Source organism: Podarcis filfolensis (assembly GCF_964270895.1).
Source record: "Podarcis filfolensis genome assembly, chromosome: 6".
NCBI classification, from domain to species: domain Eukaryota; kingdom Metazoa; phylum Chordata; class Lepidosauria; order Squamata; family Lacertidae; genus Podarcis; species Podarcis filfolensis.
This window is the reverse complement of record NC_139609.1, coordinates 45,233,834-45,250,895: the sequence shown is the minus strand read 5'-3', so window position 1 is coordinate 45,250,895 and position 17,062 is coordinate 45,233,834. Positions and strand designations below refer to the sequence as shown.

Genomic DNA, 17,062 nt, shown 5'->3' with positions numbered 1-17,062 from the left:
TTCCCCGCAGGGCTCCCCACGCTGTGGATAGCAGCCTGCCGCCTGGCGGGCGGGGCGCCCTGAAGCAGAGCGCCCTGCGCGCCGGACAGACATCCGCAGCGTGGGGAGCCCTGCAGGAGTTCCCCGCAGGGCTCCCCATGCTGCGGATAGCAGCCTGCTGCCCGGCGGGCGGGGCGCCCTGAAGCAGAGCGCCCCACGCGCCGGACAGACATCCGCAGTGTGGGGAGCCCTGCAGGAGTTCCCCGCAGGGCTCCCCACGCTGCGGATAGCAGCCTGCCGCCCGGCGGGCGGGGCGCCCTGAAGCAGAGCGCCCCGCGCGCCAGACAGACATCCACAGCGTGGGGAGCCCTGCAGGAGTTCCCTGCAGGGCTCCCCACGCTGCGGATAGCAGCCTGCTGCCCAGCGGGCGGAGCGCCCTGAAGCAGAGTGCCCCTCGCGCCGGGCAGACATCGGCCAGCCCCAGAAGCTCGGGGGACAGCAGGGAGGCACAGCGCCGCCATCCCGCTGTTCCTCGACCTGGTTAGGTTTCCCCGACCTGCTTTTGGGGGGGGAAATAAAGGGGGGGAAAATTCCTTTATTTCCCCCCAAAAAACTAGGTGCGTCCTATGGGACGGAGCGTCCTATGGGACGAAAAATACGGTAGATCAGTTAACTTATCTCCTAGACAGCTGGTACACTGGTTTGAGGCAAGCAGCTAGGAGTGACAGATTAGCAATAACCATAGCATGAGATCTTCAGACCCAGTTTAAGGTATCTTTTAGCCAAATATTTTACTCAGCCCAGGATATATGAGAGAGACACATTTTACCACCTGGGAAACAAGTTTCTTGTCAAATTAACATGTCTAAATAGCAACAATATAGTACAGGCCATCTCTAATTCAGCTACAGAGCAGCCAGAAAATAAGAGCTATCTAAATAGTCAGAACATTTCTGGTTGTCAAGCAAAAGTTTACTTCATTCTCATTTAAATTGCACTTACCTGAGATTCTTTCACATTTTCAACTGTGAAATTGAACCAGACTCGAAAACGGGGATTACATGTATCTGGTCTGATAAACAGGTCATACTCAAATTCAGTAATATAGTCCACACGTCCAAGGTTACCTAAAAAAAATTATAAAACAGAATGCTATGTTAACACATTCCAGAAAACCCCTTTGATCAGTGATACCTCTCTTAGAGAAATATTCTACCAAAAGACTCAATAAAGTTATATGGAAAATTCTAATCCACAACTGTTGGCTGTGAGCATATTTCATTTCTAAAAAAATAAAATTAAGTGTTTTTGTCTTTCCAGATGAGCTGTTTACGATATAACAATGTTCACAATACCTTACTCAGGACAGCCCACACATTCCTGAAGAAACCTCTAGAGCCAACGTATTGGCAGAATGGTTATATTTACTGAAATATAAGATCAGCAAATCAAGAGCCAATTAATAAGTGAGGGCAGATGAGTTTATTCATTGTATACAGGGGAGCACCTCCTAGCCATGTCACCTGCTTCACATAGCAGTTTCCTAGCCAAGGATTGGGTGTACTTCTCCCCCATCCTTTGGGGTATTGGGGGGTGGAGCTGAGCATGTAGACCATGACTCTGCAGCAAAGCGTTCACCCAGGGCCACTCCCTGTGATTGGTCACTTATACCCTGGTAACCTCCTTGTCTCCTCCCCTTTGGGAATTCCTGCTGAGTCTCCTTCAAGTAATGAATAGGTAGAGTAAATTCACTCTTGATAATGGCAGGAGAGCCACTGTTTGGATTTGAATATGAAAGAAAGGCAGAGTGTAGGTGTGAACAAAAGTTGGGGCTATTTCTGGTCTACTCTCTTGAGCAAAGGACATCCACCTCCCTTGGCTGGACATGCCACTAACAGAACAAAACGTGAAGGCTTGGATCCTTGGGGCACCATCTCTTTCTGACATATGGTAAAAAAATTAAGCATAATAATAAACTACCATTTGTGCCTCATGTTTCCAGAATGCCCAATAATAAATTGTAATGAAATTCCCCATAGTCTGATTTAGAATTGGGTCAGCAATTCCAATTCCAATACCACTTGAAATAGTTAGCTACTTGGCATTTAACATGGTGGCTTGTGGGAGGAAAGCTTTAGATGTCATGTCAGCTACAAGGTTTTAAAAATTATTCCATCTTCACATAAGCTAAGGCATACTTGGATTGTAAAACTTCCCAATGATTGGCAAGACAAGGTCAAGGATTGCACAGATCCTTCTTCCTTCTTCTCTGGATTTGACTCACATTTTTGCAGTCATAAAAGTATCATTTGGTGCTTAGTTTTGCTTAGACTATTATTACTGTCCAAGAGTTGGACAAGATAGATGAACTAAAAGCAAATTCTGTATACATGCAGAACCTTGTCTTAAATTCTGGGCAGCAGAACTACTTTTGAAGGAAATGACATTTAATTTGTAGTACATCTGAGCATTATGTTAGGTAAATTCATATTCAAAAGAAAAGTAATGACAAAGTTCAGCACATTGCCATGGGCATAGCCAGGATTTATGTTGGGGGGGCAGGCTTTATGTTGGGGGGCAGAACCTCAGTAAAGTTTGTTTGTTGTTTTACTTGATTGCCCCCTGTCCCGCCTTGGCTGCGCCCATAAACATTACCCGTAATAAAGAATCATTCTGCTGGTGGCATAAATAGAGTGGCCAATAACTTTAGATTAATTAACTGAAAGGATCACGAATACCTATACTAAGCTTATGATATAAAGTTAGAAAGTAGTTTTTAAATAAAATCTTGTTTAGCATATAGTGGGATTTTTAAAACTATGTTTTAATTTTCATCTTTTAATTTTAAAAGAATTGTAAAAAAAATGGTACCCGGAACAGAATAAAATACAGTTATTTTACTGAAATACATTAAAAACTATTGAACAGAAACTATATATGTATTAAAAGATTAATATTTTATTCCATATGTCTATTGTATTGAGGAGAATTTTTTGTAAAAAAAAAATCAATCTGTTCTGCAATAAGAGATTAATAATTCATAGTACTATTTTATGTATGTTTACTTAGGACTAAGTTCAACTTTACTCCTAACTGCATACAAGTCTGTGTCTAAATAAATATTTAAGAACATTTATTACATTTCTAAATGTATTTTATCATATAATATGCATTTCATATGCATTTTGGTACTTTTTGAGTCAATAACTGCACTACAAAATTCTGGAAAATGTGAAATATGAGGGAAAACTGCACTCTGATTTGCACATTAGTCTCTGAGGTGTGGATCAGGTCAGTTCATATTGGAATTCAAAAGAACAACTTCCTCAGAATAATGTTCTGTAACATATTTAAAATACAAACACTGTAAACTAATTCTAAAGATGAATGTCACTAGGAATACACACACACACATGATTACTACCACTTTATTTAACCTACAATATGAACTTAACTTTTCATCAAATACTAAAACAGGGTGCATCCTAGATCAATAAGAAAGGCTGCATTTCAGGACAAAAGAAATCCTGTTCCAGTAAATGCTAGCTGGAGTTTTTAAGTATGCCAACAATTATTATAAAAATGCAAGAAAACACAGATATGTTAAGCAATCCTAAAATCTTCTTAAACCACACATTGTGCTTTTCTACAGAGAATTTTAAGATGAAAAATAGACCTTGAGGGTCTTTGACAAGCCTCAGGCAATATAAAGGAAAAAGGTCAAACACACTGCTAAAAAGGACTGTTATCTTCAGAACAACAACTTATCAGCCAGCTTGCAGCCCTGCTTATTTACAGTTATTGGTCCCAGAGGAAGTGCACTTCAACACAGGTCACGATTACTTTGTAATGAGTTTGCCAGAAATGGTAAAGGAAACTAATTTGTAACAATGTGCTATTCCTTGCACATGAACTTTTGCAGACACCTTTTTTTTGTCCAGCAATGAATAACTAACTTCAGCTTCCCTAACAAGCAATGAAAACAGGACTGTACTCAAAAATCCAACTTGCAGGCATGAATGTGTTGAAATATCAGTAATTATCTCTCTCAGCTGTCCATTACACTATTCATGATTATGATCAATTCCCCTGTGGTTGCTATACAGAATACAGATTTCAGGGGATGAATTTGCACACGCAAATTAACACCATTTGGACGAAAATAGGTTGCACCTGTCAAAGCTTAGTAACAAAAGGTCAGATGCCCTCTTTTGCACCTAGAACATTTGGCTATTGTGTGCCTTGCTTGCAGGAATATAATTCTGGTTTGACTAAATAGAGAAAAGTGAGCACCATGGTGAACAGAAGAAAAAAGAATTAAACCTTAACTGAAAGCTCACAGTTAATCCATTCTTTAAAATACACGTGAATAGAAGTAGCCAAGGCAATTTTGAGTAGTTTTTCAAAAGAAATATATAAAGTACTCCTCTGTTTTTGTCAATACATTGCCAGGCCTCAAAATACTATTTTTCATCTGAACAATAAAAATCTGGACAAGATGGCAATAGAAAATCATTAATACACTTGCAGCTGCATTTCAATCTATACAAAACCCTTAAATAAAAACAACCTGGGAACAAATGTGCAGAATTGCATAATACATACATCATTTACAGAGCTCGGAGTCTGAAATTGTGCTCAAGATAGCCAAGCAGAATTAATCTATGTTTTCAAAGAAACTTTTTAAAAAAGCATTGAACTTTAATATTCATTCTAGAATGGGCCATCAGCTGAATGCTACTGAAAAGATAACAAAACTGAGGTGATAAAATGAAGCAATTATATAGATTATATTCTAAGTGAAAGCGGAAACTTCTCAAAAAAAGTCTTTAAAAATATTTTCCCAGAGAACCATGTGACACATTTCATTTTTTTACTCATGAAAAAAGATAAATACAGTGATGGGAAGAAGTCAAATCCATTTTTTCAGACAACAAAATTACAAAAAAGGAATAAAACTTTTTTTAAAAATCATATTCACCATATACACCACTATTCAGAAAGCATCTGTAAAAAAAAAAAAAAGCTATTCTTGGTGTACGTAAGTAGATGGCGTTGTCCCCTATGGGGATGCAGATACTGCCACCATTATCACCATGCTCTCTTGAGGTGCATAGAGTATATTTGGAGCTTTCTGTTGCTCTTAAGTCACAAAACATTCTTATGAACCAAGTACAGCCAAGTCTGTAATGGAGACAAAATCTTGAAAGTCATAGATCCAGCTAAACATCTAAAAGCTTCTATCCCACTTTGTTTCCCCCTCTGGGGTCCTCTGGGGGGTGTTGTTTTCCCAGTAAAAGCCTAACTGCTTCACCACCAACATTCCTACAAAAGGGAGGGAAAACATTAGTAAGTATTCACAGAACATGCATCTAAGTTGCTGAAAAAGGGGACCAGTTGTTCCAAATGCTGCAATTGTGTGATAAAACAGACTGTTTTCATGTAAATTGCTTGAAGATTTTCACTATAGGCAGTATATTTGTTATATAAATAAATGAATAAAATTGTGGCACCCAACCAGAAGGTATAGGGAGCAACTATAATTTGGGGATTCTGTCAAGTTAAAATTTATCTGTTTTCACAGGCCTTTGGAGAAAATGGCTGAAGGCCCTTGGTTTTTATCTTACACTCCTATTGTTCTTACTGTTTGATGAGAATTATAAATGAGGTACTTTTAAAAAAGAATGTGGCTCCCTGACTTTTATACGAATGGGGAAGCCCATTCTCTCTGCCAGCTCTCCAAACCATCAACTGCCTCCTGGAGCCCTGTTCCCACTGCCCATGATCCTTACAGATGGAAATTAAACATGTGAAAGGATGGATCCACAGAATTGTGGCTGCAGCAACCAAGGAAAGCAAAGCAGCTGCCAGTTCATTTGTCTTTTTGGTCCCTGATTTAGCGCTACTACTCATTCACCCCAACCATCAAAGCAGGGGTAGGACTACCCCCTCATCCCTGACATTCAACATGCCTCCCACCATTCCTGCTTTCCCATTTTATGCCCTTGGGGAAGGGGACAGGGAAGGGAAGGGGAAAGGTCAAGCAGTCAAAGATGGAGCTAGGGGCACAGGGTGGGTTGGAAGCAGAGGAAGAGACCATTCAGGTGAGGGGCAGGCCAGTCAAATCTCAACTGTATCCGGCCCCACTGTTGTCAGGGACTGGCAGGGTGTGGTGCCAGTGTGGTGAAGGCAGGGGACCAGGGGTGTGACCCAGGAGAGGGGACCAGTGCTTTATGGGGTGCCACACAACCCACAAGACAAGAGCCTGGGGAAGGAGAGAGAATCAGGGCAGTCTGAGGCAGAAGAAGGCACATAGAATGTGGCAGAGGAAGAAGGGATGGTTCAGGCGAGGGTCAGTAGATTTTCGCTCACCCCACTGTCTCCTAGAAACAGGAAGGACTGGAAAAGGGAAGAGCATGGATGACTTCAATGCAGGATAAGTCTCAGGTTGTGGGCACGCAACCTGTCAGAGAAGGGTATATAAGCCAGAGGAGGGGAGGTGGTGCCACACTGTTGCTGCAACTGCTTCATAGGGCCCAGACCTGTGGACAGCTGCATTCAGGCTAGAAGAGTGTGAGTGTGTGTATCCAGAGCACCATGGAAGCTGCAGTGTTTCTCTTGGTAATAAAGAGTTAACTATCAGACGTGTGTCTTCCTTATCTGGAATGGATCATGACAGTTGTTTCTTAGAACCAGGAGGGGCTTGAAGAGGGAAGCACAGCAATTATTTCCGTGCAGAAGTCTCAGGTTGCATGTGTGCACTCCATCAGACAAGGGTACAGAAGCCTGGGGCAGGGGGGCAGGGACCCACTGTTGCTTCAACTGCTCTAGCAGGCACAAACCTGGAAAACAGCTACATAGACATTAAAATTGTGTGCGCACGTGGTAGACCTTAGAAGCTGCTGTATAGGTGTGCATGTTTTTGTCAAGAAAGAATTAACTATTTGCCATTTGCCTTCCTTGGCTGGGTGTGCACAGGACATGGGGCACCCATTAACCATCTGACAAGCTTCCTCTGAAGAAAGCAGAAGGACACTAGTCAATGTGAAAGATGACATGTGCATGAGGCTGTATTTCTGCAGTGTTGAAAAGGAAGATGTGACATGACTATATGAATATAACGAACAAAGAAGAGAAAGGAACTGTGGGCAAAGCCAAGGCTTTGTGCATGTTTAGCGGAGTGGGTCATGATATTAATTGATGCACAGAGTATAAAGAGAAGGGAGGCTTGGGAGAAAAGATAAGAATTTCATTGTTGAACATAGTGAACTTGACAAAGTGATGAAATATCTAAGGAAAATTATCCAATAGGCAGCTAGAGATACAGAACTGGATTAGACTAAAGTTCTGGGTTTACCAAGTATCAGGTGGTACAGAGAGCCATGGGATTTGATGAGGTGACCTAGGGCTGGAGTGTAGTAGCACAGACTAAATAACAGACACATAAGGGACCCTTCTTTTTATCTGCACCCTAGTCTCTGTTCCAGGAGTTTATAATGGAATATTTTCTTGCTGGTGTTGCTAAATTTGTTTGGATGCTTGATATATTGCATTGTAGTTTAAACTATCATATGGCATTGGAATAGTCACATTTGGCTGGTTTCTTTACATAATAGATCATATTTACAATTTATTTCCTTAGTTGTATCCCCTTTGCTCTTCTTATGTGATATTTTTCATTATTTCTAAATGCTTATCACATTAGTGAGATCCTCTTTCCCTCCATTCCACCCATATACTTTTAAAATACTGACATTTTGAAAGATATTTTGGTCCTCCCTTATGATTAGACTATTTTCAAGTGACTAGCTTTTTTCTGTTACTTCCTTTTACCAAATACAGAAGCAGTTTCTTTTATTTCAATGTATTTCAGGGTTTGTGGCAAATTAAACATTAATCTTTCTCTGTAAATGTCAAGTGATATTTAAATGTTTTCCTGGCAGATAAATTATTATTAATATTAATGCAATAAAATTGCAGTTTTTGTCCTTTCTTTGATATTTACAAAAATACTAAGAATGTCAAAACAGTTCCATAGAAAAGAAAATCATTGGTCTACCATCCAGTCCACATTAGCATGAAAGGTTAAAAAACAGAAAAGAAAAGAAAGAAAGAAATGCCAGTCTTAGCAAACTGTGTTCATATCATGAAAGGAGAAAAGTGAAATTCTGCCTCACTTCCACATTGAATGTATCACTTTCACAGCAAAATTGCCTTAGTAAAGTTCACTTTAATTTAAACCTTCTTTTTTGTAATTCAGTGACCACTTTAAAATAATGAAAGACACATTGTCATTCTCATAATTAGTTGCTGCTGCACTAAATGAGAAAAAAAATCTGATCCACAATCTATACAAGCAAGGTCATATATCAAAACAGAAGTAGCTTCATATACAGATCTGCAAACAGTCCAAAAATACACAAGGCTTAGAATCGAAGCCTAGTAGTCATAATCAATTTTTAAAAAATTATGTAACCTCCACCTTCCTTTCCAATCTCTTTGACCAGCTAGATTTATCTCATATTCTATAGCCTTATAAATACAATTTGCTGTTTAGATGCAAAGGCAACTTCAGCACCAAGGACAACACAGTAAGGCAAAAGGCTATGAAAGTAGTACTATGAACTTTAGCAAAGCAAAGTCAAAATTAATTTACATTTTATTTTTATTTAATTGCACTGACCATGGAACAAAGCATATAATAGCAATAAGTCATAAAATACATGTAAAGCTCACATTAATACTTATAAAACATCCCATAGCTGTATTTAGTTGGAAGCAGAACCCATTGGGAGAAGTTTAATGTAGTGCAATGGCAATTGATCTGTCAGTGCAAGCATTTCAGCTTGCAAGATGGGATGATCCCCATCAGAAATATCCAAGGATGCAAGTAGACCCAGTCCACCCACAAGAATGTCTGTGTCTCCTTGCCTAGCCCCATCACTTGAGCCGAGAACCACTGGAGGTTTTTAAGCAGAGGTTGGATCTGCTTAAAAACCTCCAAGGAAGGAGAGTCCACAACCTTCTGAGGGAGTCTGTTCCACTATCCAACAGCTCTTACTGTCAGAAAGTTCTTCCTGATTTTTAGTGGGAATCTCCTTTCCTGTAACTTGAATCCACTGGTTCAAGTCCTATCCTCCAGAGCAGGAGAAAACAAGCTTGCTTCATCTTCCATGTGGCAGCCCTTAAGATATTTGAAGATGGCTATCATATCTTCTGTCAGTCTCCTCTTTTCCAGTCTAAACATACCCAGCTCCTTCAATTGGTTTCCATACCCTTGATCATCTTGGCTGCTGTCCTCTGCACATGTTCCAGTCAGTCAATATCCTTCTTAAACTGTGGTGCTCAGAACTGGACACAGTATTCCAAATGTGGTCTGACCAAGGCAGAATAGAGCAGGACTATTACTTCCCTTAGGGACATGGGTGGCACTGTGGGTTAAACCACAGAGCCTAGGGCTTGCCGATCAGGTGGTCGGTGGTTCGAATCCCCGCGATGGGGTGAGCTCCCATTGCTTGGTCCCTGCTCCTGCAACCTAGCAGTTCGAAAGCACGTCAAAGTGCAAGTAGATAAAATGGTACCGCTCCAGCGGGAAGGTAAACGGCATTCCATGCACTGCTCTAGTTCGCCAGAAGCAGCTTAGTTATGCTGGCCACATGACCCGGAAGCTGTACGCCAGCTCCCTCGGCCAATAAAGCGAGATGAGCGCCGCAACTACAGAGTCGTCCGTGACTGGACGTAATGGTCAGGGGTCCCTTTACCTTTTATTATTTCCCTCGATCTGGACACTATACTTTTATTGACGCAGTCTAGAATATCATTAGCTTTTTTTCCTGCTGCATCACACTGTTGACTTATGTTAAACTTGTGATCTGATAAGACCCATAGATCCTTTTCACATGTGCTACTAGTAAGCTTAGGTGCCCCCCATCTTATATTTGTGCAGCTGATTCCTCCTGCCTTAGTACAGAACCCTACATTTCTCCCTATTGAAATTCATTTTGTTAGTTTGGGCCCAGTTCTCCAATCTGTTAAGGTCATATTGAATCCTGAATCTGTCTTCTGCAGCATTGGATACTCTTCCCAGTTTGGTGTCATCTGCAAATTTGATGAGCATCTCCTCAATTTCTTTGTCCAAATCATTTATAAAGGCATTGAACAACAGGCCCAGGACAGAACCTTGCAGCACTCCACTTGTAACTTTTTTACAGGATGATTAGGAAACATTAATGAGTACTCTTTGAGTTCAGTCAGTGAACCAGCTACTAACAGCTACCTTGTCCAGCCCACATTTTACCAGCTTCCTTGCAAGAATATCATGGGGGACCTCCAGTCTGCAGGGACCTCACCTGTTCTCCAGGAATTCTCCAGGATTATAGACAGAGGCTCTGAGATTACATCTGCAAGCCCCTTTAGTATCCTTCAGTCCAAGAGAAGAGGAGCCAGTTCAGGCACCTCTTGGACCCAAATATTGACTCTGTGGGATTTATTCTACTGCTGCTCCCAAAGAATCTGCACCTCGTCACCATTTTCAAATGATGGTAGAGACTGAAGTCAAGAGCTTCACTAGCTGGTTTCCTATCCCTGCCACCTGTGATTGAACTACTTGACAATTTATTATCTAATGGTGATAACATTACTTGCCAGTCTCCCACAAGCTACTTATGCAGATTTTAAAATCTTTTGCCATGTTCCTATCACTTGACAGGTCATTAGTCAATATGAACCCCTTCTGGCCTTAGCACTACAGTGGTACCTCGGGTTACATACGCTTCAGGTTACATACGCTTCAGGTTACACACTCCGCTAACCCAGAAATACTGCTTCAGGTTAAGAACTTTGCTTCAGGATAAGAACATAAATCAGGCTCTCTTGTGTTGCCACCCTCCGAACCTCTTGGGGAGGGGGAACATTGAGAAGGGCCTCAAACTTGTGTGCAGGGTACAGGTCGTTTTGTATGGAGAGAGGTGCTCCTTAATGTATTGAAGTCCTGAGCCATGTAAGACTTTATAGGTCAACATGAGCACTTTGAATTGGGCCCAGAAACTACCAGTAATTGGCAGCCAGTGCAGTTGGGCCAGGATACAGAGCTATGAGGGCATATTGCTACATGGCAAGCCCCCACCCCACCCCCATTTAATTATTTAACTTTAAGAAAATTATGCATAAAGTGCTTGAGTTTGGGTGATTTCAGAATTAGGAAAAGAGCAGGTAGTAATGTTGAGAGCTGCCATATATTTCTTTGCACAGACAGCTGACTTGATAGCAACTGGTAGAGTTTTGAATTAGTTATCCTCTTCCTACCTTGATGGAGTTCCTTGCTGATGTCAGCAGCAGTTTTGGCTGTCTTGACCATGGATTTATATCATATGAGGTTTATATCATTCTGAGAACTGTAGATTTATGTTATGAGGTTACCTGAGCTGACCAACCTCATGTAGAGAACTGGCGTAGCAGCTAGTAACATAATCAACAGAGAACACAAGCTCTTACAAAGAAAATGAAACACAATATATCCCGTACATTAGTATTTGAAGGAAAAACATTGTTATCATCAGCTGATCCCAAACGTAAGACAGGAAAAGAGGGGATAGCATGGTAGGATAAGATAAAAGCACCCACATTTGCTCAAAGAAAAAATGCAAACAATTCTGAGCACACAGGAATTATATCTGAAAATACTGAAAGACTGGCAAGATTATGTAAGGATAGCAAAGGGAAAAACAAAATGCCTATATTTTAACAACAACAACATGGAGACAAGGGATTACATTTAACTTGACTTCTATCTTCAGGAAATTATTACACATTTCAAAAAAAAGTTCAAGGAAGCAGCCTGTCAAGGGAAAAGGTGGGGCACAACAACAACAACAGTTTGGTAAAATAATCTGTTCATATTTACTGTAAAACCTGCCCCAAAGTCTTGTGATGCCTAATATAATAAAACAAATATAAAATCCAATTAAAAATGATAAATAAACAGTCTTTTAACAGCTACAATGTTAGCTTCAAAATCTTGCTAAACAGAAATCCTAAATACCAAATTTCAATTTAGAACACTTTCAAAACTTGCCTAGGGTAGAACTTTGTAAAATTCTATCACTGTGCAGCAGCTTCTGGGGCCTCCTTATCATACCCTCCAACATTTCTCCGATGAAAATAGGGACATCCCGCTCCATAATGATAATTTTTATTTATACCCCACATATCTTACTGGGTTGCCCCAGTCATTCTGGGCAGCTTCCCACATATATAATAACATAATAAAACATTAAACATTTTTTTTAAAAAAACTTCCCTATACAAGATTGCCTTCAGACAGCTTGGGAGTTAAATCACTCCATACCCTCCAATATTTCTCTGGTGAAAATAGGAACGTCCTAAGGAAAAGCGGGACGTTTTGGGATCAAATTAGAAACCAGAATGTCTTCTCTAAATCAGGGATGTCCCAGGAATATAGGGACACTTGGAGCCAGATGGGCAGGGTATAAATTATTATTATTATTATTATTATTATTATTATTAACTGCAAAGTGCCTATGTGTTTGTTTAGTCGTGTCATCCATAAATACATATTAATGATTTAAACACTCACATGTAGAAATGTCAGCGGATTTCAGTCCAGTTCACAATTTGCTGAAGTGCACTTTCATCTGTCCAATTGAACCAGACCTCAGGAAAAAACCTAGATTTGTGGTTTATTCTACAGAGCTATCATGAAAGCTAGTTTGACTACACGTAGCACTTATACAGTGAACTAAATACTGCTATCTTGCTTTAATAAAGTAAATACCATACAGCTTCAAAGTATGGTACCTCCACAACATTAAGTAAAAATGCATTTTTAAATGGTGCAGAAAATTACCGCACTTCCTATATACTTGCAAACACAAAGCCACACACACAAACACACAAACACACATCGCCCCCACTCCCAAGACCCCTTTTGTGCATTGAATCATACAGGAATCGATGTGTGGTCACTTCCTGCACTATTTTTAATTGTCAAGTTGCAAGAAAACCCCAGACTCATATTGTGAATCTGAGCACTGAAATACCTTTATACTAAAAAGCTGTAAGAATAAGTACCTGTGATGGGAAATGGGAAATGGATTGTACACTTCAAACGTATTTGCTGAGAAGTTACAGAGAAACAGCAAAGAGGCTTAGCAGCTGCTGATAAAAAAATAACAAGACTCAGTTACTAATGCAAAGAATGGCTTTGCTTGAGTCCCATGAATGGCAGATCCTCCAAGTGTCCCTATTTTCTAGGGACAATCCCAGATTTCTGGAAGCTATCCTGGTTTCTGATTTGATCCCAGAATGTCATGCTTTTCTTTAGGATGTCCCTATTTTCAGTGGAGAAATATTGGTGGGTATGGTAGGACATCCCTTTTTCATCAGAGAAATGTTGGAGGGTATGGAGATAAGGAACTATAGAACTTTTAGAAGATACCTGAAGGCAGCCCTGTACAGGGAACTTTTTTTTTAATGTTTAATGTTTTATTATGTTTTTATATGCGTTGAAAGCCACCCAGAGTGGCTAGAGCAACCCCGTCAGAAGGGCAGGGTATAAATATTGTCGTCATCATCATCATTATTGAATAGGATGTCCCTATTTTCATCGGAGAAATGTTGGAGAGTATGGAATGACACTTGCACTGAAGAAGAGAAAAAGAATGTTCTTGATGGTGCAATAGCAGATGAAACCACAACAATGAAATGGACATGACACAAATTACCTTGTGGTTTATGAACAAGCGTGATAATAATGTTTAATTTGGACACAAAATACCTTCAACATGAGCAAGCTTCCAACTGTACTTCCAGGGAGCAGGAATGGTGGATTGACTACCAAGTAAATACATTCACACTAAAAACAATTCTTTAAAATACACAGTGTTTGTGATGCCAAAAGTCCAATTACACCAGACACCACAGAAAACAAATAATTCTTCCTAGGTGCAATTCAGACTATTAATCTGTTGCAAAATGCTACCATATAAAAAAAACTCTTTATATATTGCAGTAATTTACCTCCACTTTGTGTCATTATAGTTGATCCCAAAGTTCCCACTAGCTTTAGCAAGACCATGCAGCTATAATAGATGGTGTGCACCCAGTTTGTTTTTAAGAAATACAAACCCTAAATCAAAATTAGCATGGTAAAGGCTAAACCTAGAATGCAATTAGACCACTGAACAGAATCAATAAAGGCAAACGTGAAGAGTTATGTGCCTAATCAGAGGAATTTTATGTGCTTAACCAGTGGAATATTATGCTTCAAAGGTAACATTTTGTATTCAAATGAATTTTGAGCTTATCAGGAAAGATGTTAATAAATTATTTCCCTCTGAGTCTCATTACAGAGCATGTTCATCTTGAAATAGAGTAAAATTGCTGATTTTGCAGCAACAAATCTTCCTAAATAGGTTCTCTAACCAATATAATTTAAAGAAATAGAAAATATGGACCATTGTTTATTTCATGAAACCTGCCCAAAATGTATCTGTAGACTGCAGACAGCTAAGTCATGCTCTGGGTCCCAATTACTCACTTTTGACTTTTGAACATCTCTTAAAAACTTTTTATGTTGATAGGTCTAAGTGGCTAAAATTTACTTAAGTAGCTAGTCATTTTAATGATTGTTATATACAGCCTTTTAATGGTTTTGTATGCTTTTCTATTATTCATTATTTGAAGAATTCCTATTGCACTTTTCAGGTAGACATCACAAAATGGTTTACATAAAATTATTACAACAACCAGCATCATTTAAAAAAAGGAATCACCCACAATAGAATTATTATTATTATTATTATCATTATTATCATTATTACTATTATTATTACTATTATTATTATTATTACTTATTCCCTACCCACCTGTCTGGGTTGCCCCAACACTCTGAACAGTTTCCAACATAATATAAAAACACAGTGAAACATCAAACATTTAAAATTTCCTGATAAAAGGCTGCCTTCAGATGTCTTCAGAAAGTTGTGTAGTTTTTTAAAATCTGTTTGACAACTGATGGGACAGCATTCCACAGGGCGGGCGCCACTACCAAGAAGGCCCTCTGCCTGGTTCCCTGTAACTCCAATTCCCACAGTGAGGGAACCACCAGAAGGTCCTTAGAGCTAGATTTCAATGTGCAGCCTTAATAATGGGAGTGAAGCTCTCCTTCAGGCACAGCAGCCAACTCCTAGGGGACAAGGTCCCTTCGGCCCTCGCAATAATATATTTGAGGGGGCCACCCCACCCCCTAGTTCATGGGCACTGCCATTTGAATGATGCGCATGTGCCACATAATGTGATTGATTATGTGGGACGGGTATTACCTGTTAGGGCTTTAAAGGTCAGCATGAACACTGAATTGTGCTCTGAAACGTATTGGGAGCCAATGCAGATCTTTTAGGACATGTTTTATGGTCCTGGAGGCCACTCCCAGTCACCAGTCTGGCAGTCGCATTCTGTATTAGTTGTAGTTTCTGAGTCACCCTCAAAGGAAGCCCCACAGAGTGCATTGCAGTAGTCCAAGCAGAACATAACCATAGCATGTATAATTCTTGCATGTTAAGAAAAAGTTGTCACATTGCTTCTTCTCCCCTGCTCTCATGGAAAGATAGCCCTTCATATGCCCCTGTGGGGATAGTTAGGGGGAGGGAAAGGTCTATTGCTTTTATTATAAAAAAATATAAATGAGTAAATAAATTCAGTGCTCTGGTCTGATTGTGGTGATACAAATAACAATTTCAGGAGAACAGAAAATGGTTTAACATATCAAAAAGGTTATAAAGTATTCATTTTTTTCAAAAAGCAGTTCCTGAACAAATGTTTTCATTATCTAGGAATTTTAAAATAAAAGCATTATTCTTCCCCCTTTTTATTCCTACACAAGTGTTGCCAGAATATGTCTCATAAAATACTTATGAGCAGTGATTTTAATAGCATATTATCATCTTTCAGGTAGTTACTAAAATTAAATGAAGACTGAGTCACAACCAATCTTTACATTTCCTTCCCCATTTCCAGTTTTTTAATTAGCTTCCACCGTATCTATTATGCTATACATAGGCACAAATATATTACACAGTCCAAATGAACATGAACAATTCAAAATAAACACTGCTATATTTATTGGAATATTCGCCATCAATATACACACAAACCACTTAAGAGTTTAACTATAAGTAGAATATAAATTGTCCAAATAAAATAACCATAACTGCACATGCACATTTATTTCTGTGATTGTATGTGTTTTCAAGTGAAGTGTGTTATGGATTTCTTGATGCAAAATGTGTGTTTCTTCATGGTGCTTACATGAGCCCCAGTTTTCACTTAGAGAATTACTTAGGACCCCCAAAGGTCATATAACCCAACCCCCTAAAATGCAGGAATCAAAGATAAGGATCCCTGGCAAATGACCATACAAACTCTGTTTTGAAACCTCCAACGCAGGAGTGTCCACCACCTTCTGAGGTAGCCCATTCCACTCTTGAACAGCTCTTAGTGTCAGAAAGTTTTTCCTAATGTTTAGTTGGAATCTCTTTTTAAATTTCATTGGTCTCAAATTTTATTGAACCAGGCTATGACAAATATCTAGTTTAGATCTATATCCTCCACATCCTATCCTGCTGTTTGACTGTGGAATGGACACCCTCAGAAGATGGTAGAATCTCCTTCATTGAAGGTTTTTAAGCAGGTGGTCGGATGTCCATCTGCCATGGATACTTTAGTTAAGATTGCTTCCAACTCTACAATTCTATGATTCTATGATACACACAAAGTGAGATTATATAACAACAGTGTAAGTTCTATCTTACACTGAAATAATAAAACATCAGGCATCTGGAAACAGGATGAGATGCTACAAAAAAAGTAGTTATAAAACAATTTCCTTGAGTAGCGGTTGCAATATTTGTGAACCATCATAACAATTTCTTCAACATACTACTATAGGGATATCTATCAAATGCATTGATGTAACATTTTAAGCTAAAAATGATTATTGTTAGGACATACTCAGTCAAAATGATGTGACGCTACCCACAATAAGCTTCTTTTTCATGTGTGTATG

General features: G+C 39.5%; 1 protein-coding gene across 2 annotated transcripts in view; it reads right to left on the bottom strand.

The window, feature by feature from the left end:
- LOC310765067 (BEN domain-containing protein 5-like) overlaps nt 1-17,062 on the bottom strand; it is a gene marked incomplete at its 5' end in the record, with an annotated part of 723,703 nt that overhangs the window by 696,617 nt on the left and 10,024 nt on the right. For both annotated transcript variants that reach the window (XM_083619593.1, XM_083619596.1), the window contains one exon: nt 982-1,106. In XM_083619593.1, coding sequence (XP_083475719.1) covers nt 982-1,106 — 125 coding nt within the window. The remainder of the gene's footprint in view (nt 1-981; nt 1,107-17,062) is intronic.